Source organism: Drosophila eugracilis, unplaced genomic scaffold (assembly GCF_018153835.1).
Source record: "Drosophila eugracilis isolate 14026-0451.02 unplaced genomic scaffold, ASM1815383v1 contig_466, whole genome shotgun sequence".
Lineage (NCBI taxonomy): Eukaryota > Metazoa > Arthropoda > Insecta > Diptera > Drosophilidae > Drosophila > Drosophila eugracilis.
Window position 1 is genome coordinate 16,209 of NW_024573334.1, and position 25,489 is coordinate 41,697.

At 39.7% G+C, this 25,489-nt stretch overlaps 1 protein-coding gene and 2 long non-coding RNA genes across 4 annotated transcripts; 2 read left to right on the forward strand and 1 right to left on the reverse strand.

Moving 5' to 3' along the window:
* Positions 1–3,323: 3,323 nt before the first annotated feature.
* LOC108117471 lies at positions 3,324–5,683 on the reverse strand. 2 transcript variants are annotated; one of them, XR_001772889.1, is made up of 3 exons: positions 5,558–5,683; positions 3,551–3,804; positions 3,324–3,373 (listed from the first exon to the last, which is right to left on the reverse strand). It is a non-coding gene; the product is annotated as an uncharacterized LOC108117471 (long non-coding RNA). The 2 variants fall into 2 exon arrangements; XR_001772890.1 differs by lacking the exon at positions 5,558–5,683 and adding an exon at positions 4,107–4,197.
* LOC108117470 lies at positions 4,128–5,189 on the forward strand. The gene is made up of 3 exons (XR_001772888.1): positions 4,128–4,753; positions 4,810–4,969; positions 5,024–5,189. It is a non-coding gene; the product is annotated as an uncharacterized LOC108117470 (long non-coding RNA).
* A 378-nt stretch (positions 5,684–6,061) lies between the features above and the next one.
* On the forward strand, positions 6,062–11,290 carry LOC108117464 (RNA polymerase I-specific transcription initiation factor RRN3; the record flags this gene model as incomplete). Its single annotated transcript, XM_017229886.2, has 6 exons — positions 6,062–6,370; positions 6,429–6,910; positions 7,109–7,594; positions 7,658–7,833; positions 10,496–10,745; positions 10,800–11,290. Coding segments are annotated over 6 exons (1,941 nt in total), but the record flags the coding sequence as incomplete, so codon positions are not given.
* Positions 11,291–25,489: the final 14,199 nt, after the last annotated feature.

Below are 25,489 nucleotides of genomic sequence, written 5' to 3' on the forward strand. Positions count from 1 at the left end.
CGATCTTTGTTAGCATCTTTCCGGCTGCCAGTTGTTGCGACGTCTTGTATCGCTGTCAGGTTTCGCAATTTCTGACGAATTTTACGATATTCTTTTTCATTCCTGGCCAGAAATACTGTTTTATAATTCTCGTGGTATTTTTTAACGTACCCAAATGGCTCGCCGCTGCCTGGCAATAGTTCTCCCGGACTACGCTTCGGTTCTCCTCCGCGACACATACTTTCCAGGAATGTAGATCCTTCTCTCGAGAGCTCCTTTTATATTGCTTGTCGCCTTCAATCCTGTAGTCCTCGCTTCGAGTTTCCTGTAGACATTCCTCGTAATTTGTCATCAGCTATTCCTGTCTTGTCTGCAGCATTTTTATCCCATATTTTGGCGCGCGTGATAGTGCGTCCGTCACGGCGCTCAACTTTCCCTTCCGGTACCTAACCTCGAACTAGAATGGTTGCAGCCCCAGCGCCCATCTGGCTACTCTCCAAGATGGGCTCTCTATGTAACTTAACCATTTCAGGGCCTGATGGTCGGTCACAACCACGAATTCATAGCCTTCCAGATACATCCAATACATGTTGGTGCTCCATTATATGGCAAGGCACTCTTTTTCCGTAGAGCTGTAATTCTGCTCTGCTTTGCTCAATGCCGTGCTGGCGTAAGCTATGACGTGCTCACCTTCCAGGCTTTCCTGGGTCAGCACTGCCCCTACCCCAAAATCCTTTGCGTCTGCATCACGAACTGCCTTGTGAAGTTTGGGCATGACAGTTCCGATTGCTCACCTTCGTGGCGAACTATACAATCCTGTCTATGCTGTGCTCCTGAATTGGCTGCAGCTCTCGCACACTCTCCAGTTGCCTCCGAGTCAACTGCTCCGTCCGTCCATATCAAAAGCGCAGCTGCTTCATTACGGCCTGTACGTTGTTCGAATGAATAAGCAGTGATTTAACTGCCGTCCTCGCTTCACCCTTCAGGGCTTTCACTAGCCTTTGATTGCTTTCGAATGCTGTACAATGGTAGGCTGCCGTCGTCTCCAAGAACGCACACTGGAATATTGGCCATTCCTCAGGCTGACCTTCCGTGGCTGTGACACAATATTCGGCGAGTAGCTCACGGTTGTACAGCCTATACTTCGACTTGTTGACAATAATGGCGGCAAGCTTCCACCCAATTGTTAGTATATATTTGACCTACCGCAGTATCTCTTCCCTCTTTCGCTGATCGGAGTGTCTGTGGCGCCAAACTTAACGTAGCTTTAAACCACAATCAATGTGTCCAGATATATAGAAAGCGTAAACCGCGAGTACAATACTGAACAAAGGTGCGCCCTAGTGGCGCTTACTTCTCTATTCTGCGACATGCAATCTTTAGCGCACAGTCACTTAGACCCGAAGTGTAAATAATATCTAGTATTATTCAGTGGTTGGACGCCAGTTATATTTTTGTATCGACGTAACGTCTGAAATGTCCCGCGTCATGATCGTCGCTGGTCCCTCTCTTAGATATCCGTGGTCCCGCGCAGAGATTGGAGGCTGGTTGGCCGGTTACTCCTGCTAGGATATTTAGGTTGGAAGGGTGACTGCTCTGCTGTCCGCTGGCTTAGAGATATCTGAAATGATATAATGCTTAACGGCTGGTGCCGGAGTCCGTTTCATCATAAAATCAAACTGAACTTAAAAACTAACAAGAAAACAAAAGGCTGGCCGGATGCCCATGGCAGACGCTGACCAAGCACAAAATTGCAATAGTAGTACGATCGATGGCAAGGGCCGCCCATAGCGGTGCACTTTACTGGCCCAAGCTATCCGCCACTATAAGTGTGGTACACGTTTTAGGGTGGACCAACTAATGACCGACATAAGAAATATAAATGAAATATACAAAATATTTAAAGGTAAATAGGATATGACATAAAGGATTAATGTTAATAATAAGTATATAAAATTTAATGAATGAAATATAAAATTGGCCTGCTTAGCTTAGCTGTTAAATTTTCTAGGGTTTTTAGAATTGTTATATATGCTAATTTTTGGATTTGGTAATGCTGTATTTACAACTTTACACTCCTTACGTGGTGTCAATATTTTGGGCCTTTCAGCTCTTCCATGTTCTGCAGCAAATTCTCAAGTGCTTACATATTTTTAGAGCCGTTACTGGTAGAGTAAAAAAGTATATTAAATTCGTTGAAAAGTATGTAATAGGTAGAAGGATGTGTTGGACCCTATAACCCAATAAGACCCTATAAGACATAAAGAGTTGAGATAAGCAGGTAGATTATTGAGGTCCCTACGCAGCGCAGGGACATCATCCTATCACTGCAACTCTAACGCCCACAAATCACGGATAACTAAAATCTTTGAAATCTCAGGAACTACTAGAGCTAGGAAATTAAGATGTATAATGATGCCAGCGCATCTTACGGTGGTACCATTGTACGCGCTGTTACGCCCACCACGCTCCAAAGACGGGTTTCGTAATCTTCTAGAAAAGCTGATATCTCGGTAACTATAAGTGATAGAGTTCTGATTAAGAACGTTGGTTTTTTTGAGGCCCCAAATGTAAACGCCCACCCACGCCCACCCTATAGCCCACAAAAACCGGAAAATTAACATGTAAAAATGTTGGGAAATAAAAAAAACAAAGTTTAAGAATACGTATTTATGAGATGCCACTGCATTCCATTTGCCAAAGCTTTTTTTTAATGGAACATTATTTCGCTATTTATGAAGAAATTTAGGTTATAAGGCCTCACATGGGCAGTGACGTCACTATCAGTTACTCAACATTCTTTCTCCGATAATAGGTGGCGATTGGGGAATTTTAACTAGCAAAATGAATATTTAAAAATTGACTCGACTATAGCGTTTCCCCTTGTTTTTTATGCTGCCATAGGGTGGTTCGAATAATGCGATTTTTACAGTGTCTAAAAAGGGTTATTTTTTATGATTATATATATCATTGAAACGCATTTCCGCTGGGATTTATTTGGTTTTAGTGTTTTTTGGTTTTTTACAAGAAACATTGTATATCCCAAAGCACTTCTATAAATGTTGAATAGAAGCCTAATTATTTTATTAATTTTATTTTACGATGTCAAGCTTTATTTTGCCCACGCATGGTACGAAGTGGAGTGGATGCTGTAGGATTTTTCGTTGAAAATTATGTAACAGGTAGAAGGAAGCGTTTTCGAACCTATAAAGTATATATATATTCTTGATCAGTATCAATAGCGAAGTCGATTAAGCCATTTCCTCCTGTCCGTATAAACGCTGAGATCTCAGGAACTATAAGAGATAGGAAGTTAAGATTGAGTATGAAGATTCTTAAGGTCCGTACGCAGCGCAAGTTTATTTCAGCATCTTGTCACGTGATATCTCGGTAACTATAAAAGATAGAAAATCGGATTAAGCATGTAGGTTTTTATGATGCGAATTGCATTTCCCAACAAGCCACGCACACTCTAACGCCCACAAACTGCAAAAAACTGCGCCGTCAATAATATTATCGTTTATATCTTCGACTTTATATAACAAATTTTTGTCAATATCTATCGACTTACCATAGATTTTTTGAATCGGAACTTTATTACACTATTTTTGAAGACACGTAGGTTACAAGGCCTCACATGGGCAGTGACGTCATCATTAGTTACTCAACATGCTTTCTCTGACTTTCTTCTTCTTTGTGAATGTGTAAAACAGTTACAAGTGACTTATAGTGCGGCACTCGAATATAGCGTTTCATCTTGTTTATTTATCACACTTTCAATTGTGAAAGGTGACTTGACACCAATTTCGGGGTAACTGAGATTCTCTAAATATAATTTTATATTTTATATTACGTATACTATATTGATTATATTGATCCCGACCCATCTCATGCAATTGAAGCAATAAAGGCAGCGAAGCTAACAAAAAAACGTTAAACATAGCACACCGAAGCTTACACCAAAGTAGAATTCAGGAAAGAATAAGAAAATTATCTAATATTTAAGTAAAAACTTGTTAATTTTGTTTGAAATATAATCTCGAAATGTATATCTTGCATATGAGATAATACATTTTAATTTCCGATACATATTTCTCGATATATTAAAGAATAAGCTTAAAACTCACAGGTGTACGAATAAATTTTATTCTGACTGTATGTTTGACTGTATATTGTAATATATTGTAAACCGCGTGTTAAACTTCGATTTTCATTGGAATTGGAATTACATTCCCAGCAAGCAATTCGAAGATCGTTTTTCGATTTATCAGCTTGACGAGTCTTCTTCGAGTCGTTGAGATGATTAAAAAAAAGATTATTTTTACGCGCCACTAGAAAAAGACTCGAAAATGAGTCGTAAATGATCTTCAAATACGATATGTAAAATAGCAAAAACAAAATTGTGAAGCAATCGAAAATTAATCATCCAGATGATTGAAATGAGATTATTTTTTGCTTTGCATTAACATTCGGTGAGAGAACTTGTAGCTTAACCGCGCTCTCTCTCTTGGTTGTCTGTTCTCTGCTTTATCTCGTTTATCTTATTCAAACGGTACTTTTCACAACATTTTAAGTGTTTGGTGCAATGTTCTGCATTTTTACACTCAGTTTTAGTAACTTTGTGAACTCAGTGAGATTAGGTAAAGTAAAAAGAATATGTCGGCCAAAAATATTAGAAAATTGGCAAAAAAACAAGCCAAACAATTATTAAGCAAAGACATTGTGTTATCTGAATTACGACTTACAGCAGGATAATGAGAAATTTCAGCAATTTGTAAGTATTGTATATATGAATTTTAATTTCTTAATATAATTTGATTTAATTTTCAGAAACAATTTATAGGGATAACTGGTGGAGAAGAACCATCTCAATTCCTGAGAGCAGCAATTCGAAAAGTATTTTCTGACGAATTGGCTACAAATTATAGTTGGAAAAGCACCAGCACAAAGGCAAGCGCTGAAAAGTGCTTCCTTATAACAATAATAAAAAGTAAGAAAATATTTCTATTATTGGTGGAAAAAGTTAATATTTTTCTCCTTCTAGATATTTGCCACATAAAATTCAAATGGACGGATAAGCACATGAACATGGTTTTTCAAAAATGTTTCGTACATGCCAAAGACCTTGTTAGAAAAAGAAAGCGCGGGAAATAGTTTAGTTGCTTTAATATACATATATATATAATAAATAAAAAATTCAAGAAAAAATATTATTGAATATTTCACTTATTTTCGATTCTTATACGAGCGAATTTCGATTAAAATATGACTCAAAAAAGACTCGCTTCTTGCGAGGAAAATGAGTCGAAAGCGACTATTCCTGAGCTGTCGAATACGACTCTTTAGGAAGAGTCGCGGCTAGGGTTCCATTTTCTCCCGAAGAAAGTATCTTTTTCAATCAGAAAACGAAGAGTCGAAAATTTCTCAAATTCGATCAAAAATTTAATAAAATGCTTGCTGGGAAAAACTTTGGTATGCTTAGATTCGATGTGTTTCCGCTGGTCTTTATTGTTTTAGTACAATGAATGCACTTGTCGGTTCCGCCTGTTATATTTGAATAATATGACTCAACATTTACTTTTCCATTATATTTCTATCAAATCAAGTAATCAACGCTTTAAAATTAAGAGTCACCAAGGAAAAAATATCAAAAAATATAAAAAATATAGTGATTTCGATATTTGGGTAAAAAATATCAAGATATAAATATAAAATATTTAGGAAAATATCGATATATTGATATTTTGATATATTATCAACAACCCCAATTCGTACCTGATTAACCCTAAAATAATGTGATATTACTTTGTGCGTTGCAAAATGTGTTTTCACATTTTCTTTCTGTATATATGTACATACATAAAAATATACTTCTGTATGCTAATAAAATAACATTAAATGAAACTTGTGAATTTAAAGTCTGAACTTCTAAACAACTCTAGAATTTGGAATATTTTGAAAATATCGTAACGATATTTATTTTAAATTAAAATATTTATAATTCATTTAAGAAGTATCGGAATTATGACTCGATATAAAAATATCGTATACAAATATCGATATACTCATATTTTTATATATTTTTAACAACACTGTCGAAAAATTAGCTCGTCGCCGAAAACGCATTTTTCGAATTACGCTTCATTTAAAAATATTATTGAATAATTGCTTGTACTTGGTATTATATACGATGAAGTCGGGTGTAACATCCATTTTAAAACCATTTTCTGTTGCGAAACGGCATACGGCCAATGCAGTGACTTTGAACAAAGTTCGATTTGCTACCCCAAAAGAAAAAGGCCTTGTAGAATCCGTGCGCGTGGCCATAAATGAAGGGAATTTTAATATGGTTAAGGAGTTCACATTCTTTCTCCGTGAGGCAGAACTTACCGTATGCATATTTGTCAATCGGGAGCCTAATTTAATTCTAATTCGTATCTTTTTTCAAGGATGATGAAGTTTTTTTGATACTGAAAGATGCTAAAAGAATTGTTTACATTTTGAACACAGATTTTGTAAGCATCGTAGAAGCTTTATTTTCCCTTAACTGGAAAAAAAGGGGTACCAAGGTAATCGAAGCTTATACTGAGTTTTGCCTGGACATTATGGTGGCCCATAACAGATATTTACCCATAGGGATAACTAAATTAATTGCCCATTGGGTTCCTGGCGACTTGGACGAATCGGACTGGGTCAATGGACGCCCTTTAGAACATAAAAGACTTGAGCTTAAACCTACCCATGATGTACTGAACAGCATTTTAACTGTCGTGCCAATCGCATTCGATGTTGTCGTTGATGCCATTTCTGCTAAATTTCCCTATTTCAAAAAGCCTACTCATGTGACGGCGGGGTATCTGTTCAATGTCCTCTGGCTAATTGAGTACAAGCCCATATTTGAAGAACTAATTTTGCAGTTGGTTTTGCAAAAGTAAGTACTTTACTAAATTTTATGTGATTATTAACAATGGAAACGCAATACGAATTTGAGCAGAACAATGTTTCAGACAAAAGAAGTGTTTCCGACCATGTAAACGATATCAATACATAGAATTTGGTTTTTATACAGAGCGAAAACATAGAACAAACAGTATATTTTAAATTTAAAACTTGGTTTTTATATTTTCAGACTTTTAGTACTAGATGTTAACGCTCCACGAGATAAAATAGTTGTACAATCAGATGATGAGCATAAGAAAATTGAAAAAGAAATTGACGGTGTATCTGTATCTGTCGACACTTTAACGAATACAAGAACCATTGTGAATCATCCTGTCGGCGAAACGTTGGACATATGCCTCTCCATTGTTTATAAGTTTATAGATGGAAAATGTCGCATTAATCAACACAGTAGCAACCATCAGCGCTGGGCTGCTAATCGCATATTTAAAATGTTACTATATATATTTGACGAGGTTATTCTACCCTGCCACAATACGCATCATGTGCAATTTGTTCTGTTTTATGTGACTAGTATTCGGTTAGCATATTCTGAGGATTTTCTCGATTTACTTTGGCAGAAAGTTCAAAATCCCAACGCGTCGGCGATTATTCGTCAAGCTGCAGTAGGATACCTCGCTAGCTTTTTATCACGAGCCAGTGTTTTGCCTCTTAGGTAAGTGAATTACGAAATGAAATGTAGATAGACATAAAAAACTCGTTTGCTTTTTATTCTTAGCATTATAATTTTTTATTTAAAAAAAATGAGCGAGTGGGCGCATGTGTACATTGACGACTCGGACCAATATAACCACACTTCCTCGTTGAAGACAAATTTGGTTTTCTACTCTGTATGTCAAGCAGTGTTCTATTTGATTGCTTTTCGTTCCAAAGATTTGACTGCGACTTCAAAAGGTATGAACTTAAAAGCTATTCAATAACATTTATTAATATTTTAGCATTGACTCTCAAAAACGGTCTTGCAATGCCAAGAAGTTGTTTCTGTTATATTTGTAAATACAGTAGATTAGGGTAATAGGGACGTTGTTATAGGCGCACTAACCAAAAGGAGCTAATATTTATACCCGTTAATCGTAGAGTAAAAGGGTATACTAGATGCGTTGAAAAGTATGTAACAATTTTAAAATATTTATTTTGCTAGAGGAAATTCACAAAACGCCACGTATTATCAGAGAAAGCATGTTGAGTAACTGATAGTGACGTCACTGCCCATGGAGGCCATGTAACCTTAATTTTTTCATAAATAGCGAAACAGGGTTCCGATTTAAAAAATCTTTGGCAAATCGATAGATATTAACAGAAATAAGATACACAAGGTCAAACGAAGGCATTCATAATAATATTAGACGCCACAGTTTTCCGCGGTTTGTGGGCGTTAGGGTGTGCGTGGCGGGATGAAAACTCGTGACAAGTTGCAGTGGCATCTCTTAAATACGTATTCCTAACCACAACTTTGTAGCTCTTATAGTTTTTGTATTTTTGGTTTTTCGGGTTTTGTGGGCGTTAGAGTGGGCGTGGCTTGATCGCAATTTGCATTGGAAGCATCATAAAAACCTACATGCTTAATTCGAACTTTCTATTTCTTATAGTTACCGAGATATCAGCTTTTCTAGAAAATCCAAAAACAGTCTTTTGAGCCTTGTGGGCGTATGGATGGATATACATACTGAGTTTCAATTTTCTAGCCCTAATAGTTCCTGAGAATTTAGCGATTTTATTTATTCGCGGTTTGTGAGCGTTAGAGTGGGCGTGGCCGGATGCAATGGCGTATCTTAAATACGAATTCTTAAGCCTAACTTTCTAGCTTATATAGGTCCCGAGATTTTTGCATTTTTGTTTTTCAGGGTTTTGTGGGCGTTAGGGTGGGCGTGGCTAGATGATTAATTTGCATTTGGGGCATCATTATATCTTTTATAGTTACCGAGATATCAGCTTTTTTAGAAAATGCGAAAATCGTCTTAAGAGCCTTGTGGGCGTATGGGTGGATGATGCGCTGGCATCTAAAGATTATACATTCTGAATTTCATCTTTGTAGCTCTAATAGTTCCTGAGATTTCAGTGATTTTACCTTTTCCCGATTTGTGGGCAGGGCAGGATGCTGTAATAAACTTGTGGTGCGTAGGGACCTCAAGAATCTTCATGGTTAATCTTAACTTTGTACCTTTTATAGTTCCTGAGTTCATTCGGACAGACAGACGGTCATGGCTCAACGGTCTTCGCTATTCATCCTGATCATGAATATATACAGTGGATCCAAGCTTATTTCGTTCAAGAAAAAATCGAAGTTTATATTTGATACTGCTACTAAACCAGCAGAGATATCAAAAAAGAAAGAAAGCAGTAATGTTAAGAATGTCGCATATTATTAAAATAATCACAAAAGTTTTTTCTAATTTAAAAAACAAAAGAACTTTTCATACAAAAACTAAAAAATAGGGCAATTCTGACGCACAAGCTTATTTCGTGAAAGCACTTTAATGGTAAATAACTGTAAACTACGACTTTTACATCCATTTTTTTTCTTAATTCTAGTAAAACTATATTAACAAAAGCATATTTATAAGTTTTCGAGGCTGGGGGGACCGAAAAATTACGGATTAACGAGGATTTTCAAACTATGGCGCCACGAACAACTATTGAGCAAAGCGAATTAGTCCTTAAACATTTTAAGGATGGGAAAACCCAGGAAAAGGTTGCCCCAAGCCTTAGTACAAACCCATACATAACCCAAATGCTTTTTGCGAAAATCGGATGGCAGATAAGGACCGTGAACAAAATTTTTTTTAAATTAAGAAAATGGAAAAAAATAAAAAAAATGGATTTAAAAATCGTAGTTTAGAGTTATTTACCATTAAAGTGCTTGCACGAAATAAGCTTGTGGGTTTGCCCTATTTTTTAGTTTTTGTATGAAAAATTCTTTTGTTTTTTAAATTAGAAAAAGCTTTTGTTATTATTTCAATAATATGCACATTCTTAACATTACTGAGTTTAAATTTTTTTGATATCTCTGCTGGTTTAGTAGCAGTATCAAATATAAACTTCGATTTTTTCTTGCACGAAATAAGCTTGGATCCACTGTATACTTTATAAGATCAGAAACGCTTTCTTTTACCTGTTACATACTTTTCAACGAATCTAATAATTTACTCTACGAATAACGGGTATAAAAATAGCTTTTAAATTAAAACTTTTATTTATAGTTATTTTTTAATTGAGTTAAAAAAAAATGTAGACAAATAAATTTGAAACTTAATAACAGAGTATCGGGTTTCTAATTAATTCACTGTTATCGAATATATACATCATTGATGACAATAAGCACGGCCCCAAGTACCAAGTTTCATATCGAGTAAACAATTATTTTAATTTTAAAGAAAAGCGACAACATTTAAAGTTGGGATTAAACATATAGTTTTTAATGATGCCACCGAAGCGTACAATTTATTTCGCAACTGGCAAAGCCCACTCTAATAAATATTCTAAAATTGGATAAACAGTAAGGGGTATCTCATAGTCCCATCACTTAACTGTAGCGTTTCTTCTTGTTTCATTATAGGTTTGCACTTTCTCCAATCCCTTCAATTATCTCGCCTCGCTATGTGTCACTTAAATCCACTGCGTTATTGCATAAGCCCAGTGGCTTCGGCATTTGCTGTTGTCACGAGAACATACCAGCTGGCCTACTGTCACACTGTTTTGGACCGTAACTCTCGGCGTAAACTTGCCACAGTGTATGGCCATGACAAGTTTATGCCCGAGGACACTCTTGAATCGTTTTTTCCCTTTGATCCTTATTTGCTAAAGCTGTGAGTATTGCATGGTTGCCTGCACATAAATTATTTATTTATTTTTTTTTTCAGTTCAAACCAGTATATTGAGACCAACTATAAAGTTTATCATAGAAATGAAACGTATGGTTATATCGGTAGGTCCGTCGAAAAGCCGATTTCTAGGAAACGTGGTGATGCTGAAGTGGTCGAGGAAGACGAATTTATTATAGCAGACAAACGACAAAAGCGTTTCGAATTGTCTAAGTGCCAGGAGCTCGATAAACAATTATTCTTCGGATCTCCGCTGGCGTATAAAACAAAGCTGTAATTGAATACCTCGGATTTCAATATCTTAAATGAAGTATTTGAACTATCAATAAATATAAAAATGTTAATAAATAATAATAATTATTAAAAATATAAAATATTTAAAAAAGATAGCAAACTGAAGGCTAACATGAAACGATTTCGCAGCTTCGCAGACTAATTTTTAAGTACTTTTATGTAGTTGCAGATACTGTAAAATATAAAAGAATATAATTTTACGCCTAGTTATATCCAATGTATATAACAATTATAAAGAAGCGCTTTAGTTATTTCGTATTAGCGCTGGGGCCCAAAACGCAAACTAAAAACTAAAATCGCTAAGATTTCGAAAGTTGGGGTTGAGTATGAGTATACTAAAAGGGTATATTAGATTCGTTGATAAGTATGTAACAGGTAGAAGGATGCGTGTCCGACCCTATAAAGTATATATATTCTTTATCAGTATCAATAGCAATGTCGACGCTGAGATCTCTGTAACTATAAGAGATACAATGTTGAGAATAACTATGAAAATTCTAGAGGTCCCTATGCAGCGCAAGTTTATAACAGCATCCAGGCTCTAAATATATATTCTTGATCAGTATCAATAGCGAAGTCGATTGTGCCATTTCCTTCTTTCCGTATGAACGCTGAGATCTAAGGAACTATAACAGATACAAAGTTCAGATTAACCATGAAGATTTTTGAGGTCCATACGCAGCGCACGTTTGTCTCAGCATCCTGCAACGCCCACTCTAACCCCCTCAAATCGCAAATAACTAAAATCGCTGAAGTCTCAAGAACAATTAGAGCTCGAATGCTGAGATTAAGTATCTAAGTATCTCGTATAATCTTGATATGCCAGCGCATCTTAATACTACCAAGCCGGGTTTCGCATTTTGTAGAAAACCTGATATCTCGGTAACTACAAGTGATAAAAATGTGGGATTAGGCATGTAGTTTTTTACGATGTCCCCAACGCGAATTATTTCAGATCTAGCCACGCCAACTCTAACGCCCACAAATCCCGGAAAACCAGAAATGCAAAAATCGCGAGAGGAAAAATTATAGTATATGGATTCGTTTGACCTTGTATAACATACTTTTTCTATCTCTTAACCAAAGATTTTTCAAATCGGAACATTATTTATTATTATTATTTAACAAAATTAAATCTAGTATACAATACTAAATCTAATGAATTTCTTGAAGAGTACTAGCTGCTAGGGCCTACGACTAAAGATTAAAATTATTAAATTAAAGATACTTAAATATTTAGGTTGGTTCTAACGACAAAATGATAAGAGTTCATTATGGTTTCTTATGAAATTATATTTAAACTATCGGAAGGTTTTTTGACCGAAAAGGAGGGCCCTGACGCTCTCCAACAGACGGCATGAGATAAGCAGATGGTCAATTTCGAGGTGTTCGCCGCAAAGGCAGACGGGACGAGCTGTTCCAGTAAGGATATGTTCGTGTGTTGCACGGGTGTACCCGATCCGAAGGCGGATGAATGTTGAACATGCCCGCTTTCCAAGGTGCGCAGGCAGAGAAACTTTTGTAAAGGTATTGTTCATGGAAAAATATCGGTGGTCATATAGGTCCCATTCTCTGATTTGTTTGTCCTTAAGGTGGAGACGGATACGATTTCTTAAGTCCTTGCTGTTAAAAGGAGTAAAAAGAAACGATGGTTTTAGCCGTATGTCCTGGGCCTGGTCTGCTTGTTCGTTGCCATGGACACCTTGGTGGCTGGGTGTCCATACAAGGGTTATATTGTTTAAAGAAGAAAGCCTTTTTATATCCACGATTGCGGGATCGGTATGGTACCAATTCCGTAAGGAAGATAAGGTGGAAAGGCTATCGGTACAGATTACAAAGTGTCCCGAGTGTTTGGTGGCAAAGAGACAGGCTTGTAATTGTAATATGACGAAGGCTTCCGAAAGAGGGTCTGTAATTCAGATCTGGTGGTATTATTTTTTGAGCCGTTGTACATATCAAGGATCACATTAGGTTTTGTGCGGTTCCAATAGGCTGGGGGCTTAGCAGTATTCTTATGATTGGGCGGGAAAGGCGAAGCTGCGTTGTGAAGTTGACACATCGCCTAAGAGTTGATATGACTTTGTAATTCCGTTTTTGCTTGAACATGGCTGAGAAATCCTTCCTTAGTAGAGCATTTTTTGTTAAATCCATTTTGGAAATGAGCTGCATGGTCATTTCTTCTCTGCGAGCCTGTATGCTCGGTAGACCCGACTCAGACAAAATGCATGCGGTAGGTGAGGTAGGAAAAGCGTTTAAAACACGTCGGATTGCACCACGGTAGGGAGCCTGCAACTTGTTTAAGTGTGAGTTTGCACACCATCCGTAAAATGGTAGGCCGTAATCCATTTTGGAGACCATCAGAGCACGAGTAATTCCTATTAGTGTATTTGGATGACAAAAATTTTATAATATTCCGGAGTTAAAAATTTGATTATATATTCCTAAAAGCCTGGTTTTAAGAGAGAGTGGTATTTCGTCAAGCATTGGGTAGGAAATCCGGTCAGCCCCTGGGGTTTTACCCTTTGACCCGGCTAATGCATATTCGATTTCGGCTAATGGGAAGTTCTTTTCTAAGCATTTGGCAGGTGATGACAGAGCTGTCAGAAGATAGGACTGCGATAAATAGGGGTCTATTTGGTGAACGTATTCGGCTGAAAACTTACTGTCAGCCGAATAGTTTGACCAAAGATGCCCGATCTCTTCTGCGATGTCCTGAGAACGTGTTACGACACCTGAATCGCACTACAAAAATCGAAACGGCTGTGGTGGTACGCCGCCCACCCTCTTTACGACGGACTAAACTTTTTTAGAGGAAGATAAAGGGGATATCCTGGAGGTGACATTTTCAAGACAAGTCCTTTTGGCAGCAAGTACAAATTTTTTAAAAACTGCATTGGCTCTTTTATAATTTATCAATGCGAACAGATGTTGCTTTTCATTTCGAAGCCTCAGGAGGTTGTAATTCCACCAAGGAACTGCAGCTTTGCGCACAACCCGTTTGGTTTGTGAAATATTGCTGTTACGTTTGCTGCTTGTCCCAGTGTGCTGGACGCTGGGAGCGGGAAGCGAAGAGCAATCAGCTGATCGCTCTCGCACTTTGGGACGATAAGTGGGAGCGAGCACGAAAGCGGGAAGAGGGCAAAGACAGTCGTCTTCGGCAAGCGAGAGAATGCACACGTTGCATCTAACGCGGGACGCTATTTGCATATGTTGTATATTAATAAACGTGTATTTTGTGAATTTATCGTTTAGTGTTTTGCATTGCCTGGGAACCACTCTTACATTGACCCTTTGATAGTCAAATACAAGGGGACACAACTATACATGATGGCCCATGAGGGGATCCTGCAATCACAAACATAATCGAAAATTCTTAATTCTGTGTAAATAAGCGCCGTTAGATCGCAACTGCGTTAAGTTTGCCAGTCCGCTCTGCATACCGCAAAAATTGAAGAAAAAGAAAACGGCGATACATAGACGCTGCTACAGAAGTTTCTGGACCTTTCTGGACGTTTTCTTCTCTTCTTTTGGGCTGGATGCTTGTGCATAACGGAATCGCAGCTACACCTAGACTACAGGGCGGCGGCTCTTGCACGAAATAAGCTTGGATCGACTGTATAAGTTAACACACCCAGTTCCCAAATTGGGAAACTGCCGAGTTGCGGGCCACATCCGGTGGCCAACACACGGAATAGGGAAACTGCCGACTCTGCACTCCGGGGACAATCACCCGGAGCCCGGCCAGAAGTGGTCAACATGCGCAACGAAGAAACCGCCGACTCTGCACTCTGGGGGCAATCACCCAGAGCCCGATCAGAAGTGGCCAACACGCGCATTAAAGAAATCGTTGACTCCGCACTCTGGAGTCTATCCCACGGTTCCCGGCCAGAACACTCGCGCAGCGATTGATCGTAAGCACCTGGATAAAATTGCTGATCCGGCACTTTGGCGACAGCGCTGCGACCGGACGAAGACTTCTAGCTGCAGCCGGATCGGATATTTAGTTTAGTTTTTAAATTCAGACTACACAGCCGTAGCTGTGTAATTATCAAAGAACCAATTATATTATCCTCTACCCTAACAGGTTTAGGAGAAATAATTTGTAACTCTCTAATATTGTAAACACAAATACTATCCTTTACCTTAATAGATTCAGGAAAATAAATAAGTGAAATAAATAAATTGTTTTATTACTTAACGGATCCTTTCCCCAACGGGCACGAGTGAAAGTGAGAAATCGGTCTAAATTAAATATTTAGGTTGGTTCTAACGACAAAATGATAAGAGTTCCTTATGGTTTCTTATGAAATTATATTTAAACTATCGGAAGGTTTTTTTTGATCGAAAAGGAGGGCCCTGACGCTCTCCAACAGACGGCATGAGTTAAGCAGATGGTCAATTTCGAGGTGTTCGCCGCAAAGGCAGACGGGACTAGCTGTTTCAGTAAGGATATGTTCGTGTGTTGCATGGGTGTGCCCGATCCGAAGGCAGATGAATGTTGAACATGCCCGCTTTCCAAGGTGCGCAGGCAGAGAAACTTTTGTAAAGGTATTGTTCATGGAAAAATATCGGTGGTCATATAGGTCCCATTCTCTGATTTGTTTGTCCTTAAGGTGGAGACGGATACGATTTCTTAAGTCCTTGCTGTTAAAAGGAGTAAAAAGAAACGATGGTTTTAGCAGTATGTCCTCGGCCTGGTCTGCTTGTTCGTTGCCATGGACACCTTGGTGGCTGGGTGTCCATACAAGGGTTATATTGTTTAAAGAAGAAAGCCTTTTCATATCCACGATTGCGGGATCGGTATGGTACCAATTCCGTAAGGAAGATAAGGTGGAAAGGCTATCGGTACAGATTACAAAGTGTCCCGAGTGTTTGGTGGCAAAAGACAGGCTTGTAATTGTAATATGACGAAGGTTTCCGAAAGAGGGTCTGTAATTCAGCTCTGGTGGTATTATTTTTTGAGCCGTTGTACATATCAAGGATCACATTTGGTTTTGTGCGGTTCCAATAGGCTGGGGGCTTAGCAGTATTCCTATGATTGGGCGGGAAAGGCGAAGCTGCGTTGTGAAGTTGACACATCGCCTAAGAGTTGATATGACTTTGTAATTCCGTTTTTGCTTGAACATGGCTGAGAAATCCTTCCTCAGTAGAGCATTTTTTGTTAAATCCATTTTGGAAATGAGCTGCATGGTCATTTCTTCTCTGCGAGCCTGTATGCTCGGTAGACCCGACTCAGACAAAATGCATGCGGTAGGTGAGGTAGGAAAAGCGTTTAAAACACGTCGGATTGCACCACGGTATGGAGCCTGCAACTTGTTTAAGTGTGAGTTTGCACACCATCCGTAAACTGGTAGGCCGTTATCCATTTTGGAGACCATCAGAGCACGAGTAATTCCTATTAGTGTATTTGGATGACAAAAATTTTATAATATTCCGGAGTTAAAAATTTGATTATATACTCCTAAAAGCCTGGTTTTAAGAGAGAGTGGTATTTCGTTAAGCATTGGGTAGGAAATCCGGTCAGCCCCTGGGGTTTTACCCTTTGACCCGGCTAATGCATATTCGATTTCGGCTAATGGGAAGTTCTTTTCTAAGTATTTGGCAGGTGATGACAGAGCTGTCAGAAGATATGACTGCGATAAATAGGGGTCTATTTGGTGAACGTATTCGGCTGAAAACTTACTGTCAGCCGAATAGTTTGACCAAAGATGCCCGATCTCTTCTGCGATGTCCTAAAAACGTGTTACGACACCTGAATCGCACTACAAAAATCGAAACGGCTGTGGTGGTACGCCGCCCAGCCTCTTTACGACGGACTAAACTTTTTTAGAGGAAGATAAAGGGGATATCCTGGAGGTGACATTTTCAAGACAAGTCCTTTTGGCAACAAGTACAAATTTTTTAAAAACTGCATTGGCTCTTTTATAATTTTTCAAGTTGGTGTCGGACATTCTGGCTTTATAAAATGCGAACGGATATTGCTTTTCGTTTCGAAGCCTCAGGAGGTTCTAATTCCACCAAGGAACTGCAGCTTTGCGCACAACCCGTTTGGTTTGTGAAATACTGCTGTTAAGTTTGCTGCTTGTCCCAGTGTGCTGGACGCTGGGAGCGGGAAGCGAAGAGCAATCAGCTGATCGCTCTCGCACTTTGGGACGATGAGTGGGAGCGAGCACGAAAGCGGGAAGAGGGCAAAGACAGTCGTCTTCGGCAAGGAGAGAATGCACACGTTGCATCTAACGCGGGACGCTATTGGCATATGTTATATATTAATAAACGTGTATTTTGTGAATTTATCGTTTAGTGTTTTGCATTGCCTGGGAACCACTCTTACATTGACCCTTTGATAGTCAAATACAAGGGCACACAACTATACATGATGGCCCATGAGGGGATCCTGCAATCACAAACATAATCGAAAATTCTTAATTCTGTGTAAATAAGCGCCGTTAGATCGCAACTGCGTTAAGTTTGCCAGTCGGCTCTGCATACCGCAAAAATTGAAGAAGAAAGAAAACGGCGATACATAGACGCAGCTACAGAAGTTTCTGGACCTTTCTGGGCGTTTTCTTCGCTTCTTTTGGGCTGGATTCTTGTGCATAACGGAATCGCAGATGCACCTAGACTACAGGCCGGCGGCTCTTGCACGAAATAAGCTTGGATCCACTGTATAAGTTAACACACCCAGTTCCCAAATTGGGAAACTGCCGAGTTGCGGGCCACATCCGGTGGCCAACACACGGAATAGGGAAACTGCCGACTCTGCACTCCTGCCAGAAGTGGTCAGCATGCGCAACGAAGAAACCGCCGACTCTGCACTCTGGGGGCAATCACCCAGAGCCCGATCAGAAGTGGCCAACACGCGCATTAAAGGAATCGTTGACTCCACACTCTGGAGTCTATCCCAGGGTTCCCGGCCAGAACACTCGCGCAGCGAGTGATCGTAAGCACATGGATAAAATTGCTGATCCGGCACTTTGGCGACAGCGCTGCGACCGGACGAAGACTTCTAGCTGCAGCCGGATCGGATATTTAGTTTAGTTTTTAAATTCAGACTACACAGCCGTAGCTGTGTAATTATCAAAGAATCAATTGTATTATCCTCTACCCTAACAGGTTTAGGAGAAATAATTTGTAACTCTCTAATTTGTAAACACAAATACTATCCTTTACCTTAATAGATTCAGGAAAATAAATAAGTGAAATAAATAAATTGTTTTATTACTTAACGGATCCTTGCCCCAACGGGCACGAGTGAAAGTGAGAAATCGGTCTAAATTAAATATTTAGGTTGGTTCTAACGACAAAATGATAAGAGTTCCTTATGGTTTCTTATGAAATTATATTTAAACTATCGGAAGGTTTTTTTTGATCGAAAAGGAGGGCCCTGACGCTCTCCAACAGATGCCGTTAAGCAGATGGTCAATTTCGAGGTGTTGGCCGCAAAGGCAGACGGGACGAGCTGTTTCAGTAAGGATATGTTCGTGTGTTGCATGAGTGTGCCCGATCCGAAGGCAGATGAATGTTGAACATGCCCGCTTTCCAAGGTGCGCAGGCAGAGAAACTTTTGTAAAGGTATTGTTCATGGAAAAATATCGGTGGTCATATAGGTCCCATTCTCTGATTTGTTTGTCCTTAAGGTGGAGACGGATACGATTTCTTAAGTCCTTGCTGTTAAAAGGAGTAAAAAGAAACGATGGTTTTAGCCGTATGTCCTGGGCCTGGTCTGCTTGTTCGTTGCCATGGGCACCTTGGTGGCTGGGTGTCCATACAAGGGTTATATTGTTTAAAGAAGAAAGCCTTTTCATATCCACGATTGCGGGATCGGTATGGTACCAATTCCGTAAGGAAGATAAGGTGGAAAGGCTATCGGTACAGATTACAAAGTGTCCCGAGTGTTTGGTGGCAAAAGACAGGCTTGTAATTGTAATATGACGAAGGTTTCCGAAAGAGGGTCTGTAATTCAGCTCTGGTGGTATTATTTTTTGAGCCGTTGTACATATCAAGGATCACATTTGGTTTTGTGCGGTTCCAATAGGCTGGGGGCTTAGCAGTATTCCTATGATTGGGCGGGAAAGGCGAAGCTGCGTTGTGAAGTTGACACATCGCCTAAGAGTTGATATGACTTTGTAATTCCGTTTTTGCTTGAACATGGCTGAGAAATCCTTCCTTAGTAGAGCATTTTTTGTTAAATCCATTTTGGAAATGAGCTGCATGGTCATTTCTTCTCTGCGAGCCTGTATGCTCGGTAGACCCGACTCAGACAAAATGCATGCGGTAGGTGAGGTAGGAAAAGCGTTTAAAACACGTCGGATTGCACCACGGTAGGGAGCCTGCAACTTGTTTAAGTGTGAGTTTGCACAACATCCGTAAAATGGTAGGCCGTAATCCATTTTGGAGACCATCAGAGCACGAGTAATTCCTTTTAGTGTATTGGATGACAAAAATTTTATAATATTCCGGAGTTAAACATTTGATTATATATTCCTAAAAGCCTGGTTTTTAGAGAGAGTGGTATTTCGTCAAGCATTGGGTAGGAAATCCGGTCAGCCCCTGGGGTTTTACCCTTTGACCCGGCTAATGCATATTCGATTTCGGCTAATGGGAAGTTCTTTTCTAAGCATTTGGCAGGTGATGACAGAGCTGTCAGAAGATAGGACTGCGATAAATAGGGGTCTATTTGGTGAACGTATTCGGCTGAAAACTTACTGTCAGCCGAATAGTTTGACCAAAGATGCCCGATCTCTTCTGCGATGTCCTGAGAACGTGTTACGACACCTGAATCGCACTACAAAAATCGAAACGGCTGTGGTGGTACGCCGCCCAGCCTCTTTACGACGGACTAAACTTTTTTAGAGGAAGATAAAGGGGATATCCTGGAGGTGACATTTTCAAGACAAGTCCTTTTGGCAACAAGTAAAAATTTTTTAAAAACTGCATTGGCTCTTTTATAATTTATCAAGTTGGTGTCGGACATTCTGGCTTTATAAAATGCGAACGGATGTTGCTTTTCATTTCGAAGCCTCAGGAGGTTGTAATTCCACCAAGGAACTGCAGCTTTGCGCACAACCCGTTTGGTTTGTGAAATACTGCTGTTGAATTTGCTGCTTGTCCCAGTGTGCTGGAAGCTGGGAGCGGGGAACGGAGAGCAATCAGCTGATCGCTCTCGCACTTTGGGACGATGAGTGGGAGCGAGAACGAAAGCGGGAAGAGGGCAAAGGCAGTCGTCTTCGGCAAGCGAGAGAATGCACACGTTGCATCTAACGCGGGACGCTATTTGCATATGTTATATATTAATAAACGTGTATTTTGTGAATTTATCGTTTAGTGTTTTGCATTGCCTGGGAACCACTCTTACATTGACCCTTTGATAGTCAAATACAAGGGCACACAACTATACATGATGGCCCATGAGGGGATCCTGCAATCACAAACATAATCGAAAATTCTTAATTCTGTGTAAATAAGCGCCGTTAGATCGCAACTGCGTTAAGTTTGCCAGTCGGCTCTGCATACCGCAAAAATTGAAGAAAAGAAAACGGCGATACATAGACGCTGCTACAGAAGTTTCTGGACCTTTCTGGACGTTTTCTTCTCTTCTTTTGGGCTGGATGCTTGTGCATAACGGAATCGCAGCTACACCTAGACTACAGGGCGGCGGCTCTTGCACGAAATAAGCTTGGATCGACTGTATAAGTTAACACACCCAGTTCCCAAATTGGGAAACTGCCGAGTTGCGGGCCACATCCGGTGGCCAACACACGGAATAGGGAAACTGCCGACTCTGCACTCCGGGGACAATCACCCGGAGCCCGGCCAGAAGTGGTCAACATGCGCAACGAAGAAACCGCCGACTCTGCACTCTGGGGGCAATCACCCAGAGCCCGATCAGAAGTGGCCAACACGCGCATTAAAGAAATCGTTGACTCCGCACTCTGGAGTCTATCCCACGGTTCCCGGCCAGAACACTCGCGCAGCGAGTGATCGTAATTATCAAAGAACCAATTATATTATCCTCTACCCTAACAGGTTTAGGAGAAATAATTTGTAACTCTCTAATATTGTAAACACAAATACTATCCTTTACCTTAATAGATTCAGGAAAATAAATAATTGAAATAAATAAATTGTTTTGACGCCCAACGTAACCGACTCACGCGATACGAAGTTTAATGCATTTACAAAAATAATTTCTATCGGTAGTGACAATTAATGAAATAATTAATAAAAGAACACAAAAGTACAGTGCATCAAATTGGCAGGAAAAATACGCCAAAAATAAAAAAAAACGTGAACAGCAAAAATTCCCCACTGTAAAAAATAAATAGAACGAGAAATTCACAAACTTTGTGCAAATAAAAACAAAACGACAACAGCGGCAGCGACAACAGCGGCAGCGACAACACCGGCAGCGACAACAGCAGCAGCGACAACAGCGGCAGCGTCAACAGCGGCAGCGACAGCAGCGGCGGCGATAACAGCGGCAGCGTCGACGGCGGCGGCAACGACGACGGCAGCAGCAGCGACGGCGGCAGCGACGGCGGCAGCGACGGCCACAACAACAACCGAACCATACGAAATGTGAGTAGGCTTTTTTTCTGAATTATCGCCAAATAAATAATAAAAATCCTCGACATCTAACTGTGGGAACATTAAGAATTCCCTCTCTTTGCAATTTCGAGTAAAATTTATCTTTCTCGAAAATAAAAACTTACGAATTAAATTTAAAAAAAATTTTATTTCTCCCGAAAATAAAAACCTTTAAAAAATTAATTTTATTTAAACAATATTTAAATAAAGTAAAAAGCTCGTACTTGAATTTTTCTGGGTGTTCCAAAGAAAACATATTAAACATAAATATATTTATTTAGCAAACATAAATATTTTATTTCAACAATATTAAATAAAACAAAAAAGCCCTTACTTGAATTTTTCTGGGTGTTCCAAAGTAAACATATTAAACATACATATATTTATTTAGTAGATTTATAAATAAAATTTCCGATTGCCCATGGACAAATTAAAAAAAAAAAAAATAAGTAACGACCCCATGTACCGAAACCATAAAGAAACCGAGTCAGACGACGAGGTTATTGCAGAGTATAGGAAACTTTTAGACACAAAAATACAACGACAGAAAACTCACCAAGAACAAGAAACGGAGACTTCTTACCAGCCATCCACTAGCAGGGGGGCATTTATTCCACCTAGTATTTTTAAAACTACAAACCCACAGCCGCTTACAATGCAGCCAGAACAGATTGCAAGCATGGAGGCCGCTATAACTAGCGCACTCCAAAAACAACAGGAACTATTTGATAAAAAATTAGCTGCAGTTATAGGGGAGCTAAAATCACTCAAAACAAATGATAGCACCCCACAAATTCAAACTTATCAGGAAATCGAATTGAAACCTGAGATACAGTGCAACGAACCCCTTGACATGGTCAAGTCGGTTCCAGAATTCGATAGTAGCCAGGAAAATTATATCTCCTGGAGGCAAGCTGCCACCGCAGCCTATAAAGTATTTGAAGCATACGACGGTAGTAGTCGACACTACCAAGCCGTCGGTATTCTAAAAAATAAAGTGAGAGGATCAGCAGCCGCAGTGCTATCATCCTTCAATACGGTATTCAATTTTAATTCCATACTGGCACGCCTAGATTTGACGTACGCGGACAAAACTCCGACGCACGTTATTAAACAAGAATTAAGTCTGTCAAGACAGGGAGAGCTACCACTGCTCAAATTCTATGACGAAATAGAACGGAAGCTAACGCTTCTAACAAACAAAACAATAATGACCCATCGCGAAACCGCAGCTGCCATCTTAAATGAACAGCACAGAAATGACGCTTTACATGCGTTCATATCTGGGTTAAAAAAATCTCTAAAAATAGCCGTGTTTCCGGTACAACCTCGGTACTTGCCATTAGCTTTAGCATTAGCGCAGGAAGCTGAATCGAGCAACGAAAGAAGTGCTTTTGCGGCCACTTTCGCCCGACATAGCAGGTTGGAAAAATCCCCAGACCCAGTATGAAAATACGGGAGCGGTTAAGAAAACTCCTCACTTTATTAGAACCCAAAAAGGGGCCAACAATCAGAGTGGTTCCTTTAGACAGAGACCCCACACAAATTCGGGGACTTATCAGGATCAGCCAGCACCAGAGCCAATGGAGGTCGACCCGTCCTCTAGAAGACTCTTTACTAGACCCACAGCATGGCAAAAAGGGCAGTCAACTAAACAAAAAATAAACTTCATGCTAGAAGAGAAATCTGACAACGAAGATTATGACACCGTTTCTGAAGCCTGTGCCACTGAAAGAGAAGACGATCATGATGCAGAAGATTCGTGTAATTTTTTAGATTAAAGTCCCTGCTCCCCTACATTATACGTACGGTAGCAGGAAGAGAAATAAAACTACTTTTAGAGACAGGCACCTCAAAAAATTACATAACTCAAATCCCGGGGCTGAAAGGCATCGCGGCAGCGGAGAAACCCTTTACAGTGAAGTCAATCCACGGCTCCACCAAAATACATAGATAAAAAGTGCCTAGTTTCGGTGTTTAAAATAAAAACACCCTTTTTTATTCTAAATAACCTTAAAGAATTCGACGGTATTATCGGTCTCGACTTGCTTAAACAAGCGAATGCGAAACTTGATTTTACTGGAAACATTATCCACACAAATAAACGTCAACTTTATTAAAATTAATGACGAAGATGTCCCCGTGGCAATTAGGGCCACCTTTGATAAAATGATTCTTAAAAATCAAAAAGCGTTCGCTGACCCAGACGAAGCACTTCGATTTAAAACTAACAATATAGCAACAATAAAAACTGATGGGGAACCGGTGTACTCCAAGTCGTACCCACACCCCATGGGTGTAACCAAATTCGTCAATGCAAAGGTTAAACAACTTCTAGCGGATGGCGTAATACCCTTTTTTATTCTAAATAACCTTAAAGAATTCGACGGTATTATCGGTCTCGACTTGCTTAAACAAGCGAATGCGAAACTTGATTTTACTGGAAACATTATCCACACAAATAACGGAGATGAAAAAATCCGATTTACTAGGGCAGAAAACGTCAACTTTATTAAAATTAATGACGAAGATGTCCCCGTGGCAATTAGGGCCACCTTTGATAAAATGATTCTTAAAAATCAAAAAGCGTTCGCTGACCCAGACGAAGCACTTCGATTTAAAACTAACAATATAGCAACAATAAAAACTGATGGGGAACCGGTGTACTCCAAGTCGTACCCACACCCCGTGGGTGTAACCAAATTCGTCAATGCAGAGGTTAAACAACTTCTAGCGGATGGCGTAATACGGCCATCCAGATCCCCATATAACAACCCTACGTGGGTTGTAGATAAAAAAGGCATAGACCAGAATGGGGTTAGGAAGAAGCGATTAGTTACCGACTTCAGAAAACTAAACCAGAAAACAGTAGACTATAGATATCCTATCCTTACAATTTCGACAATACTGTCGAATATGGGCGAGTCACAGTATTTCACTACACTCGGCCTCAAATCAGGCTTCCACCAGATAGAGCTGGCGGAAAAGGACAGGGAAAAAACAGCCTTCTCCGTAAACAATGGCAAATACGAATTTTGCAGAATGCCATTCGGACTTAAAAACGCACCAAGCATCTTCCAGAGGGCTATTGATGACGTCCTTAGAGAGGGAATCTCAAAAATATGCTACGTCTACGTAGATGATGTGATCATACTCGTATTTTCAAAAACAAAAGAAGACCACGTCAGGGACGTGGACTGGGTTTTAGCCAAGCTCTTGGAAGCAGGTATGAGAGTATCCCAAGAGAAATCGAAGTTCTTTAAAAAGAGCGTCGAGTACCTGGGTTTTATAGTGACACAAGGGGGACTCCAAACTTCACCTGAAAAGGTAAAACCTATTAAGGAATTTCCCCCACCAAAAACACTTTTTGACCTCAGTTCTTTTCTGGGGCTAGCTAGCTACTACAGGTGCTTCATTAAAAACTTCGCGACCATCGCAAGACCCCTAACAAGCATCCTAAAGGGAGAAAATGGGAAGGTTAGTAAATATCAATCGAGAAAGATTGATATCAACATGACCAATGAACAAAAAGAAACGTTCGACAGACTGAGAGAAATCTTGGCATCAGAAGACGTTTTGCTCTCATATCCCGATTTTAAGAGGCCATTCGACTTAACTTCAGACGCATCAGGCTTCGGACTCTCAAGATGGCCGCCCAATTACAATGATATCACGCGCACTACGTGATAGCGAAAAAAACTACGTAACCAATGAGCGAGAGCTCCTTGCCATTGTGTGTGTTCTTAAAAACCTCCGGAATTACTTATACGGAGCAAAAGGGTTGCAGATCTTTACCGATAATCAACCACTTACCTTTGCCGTCTCAGAAAAAAATACAAATGCCAAGC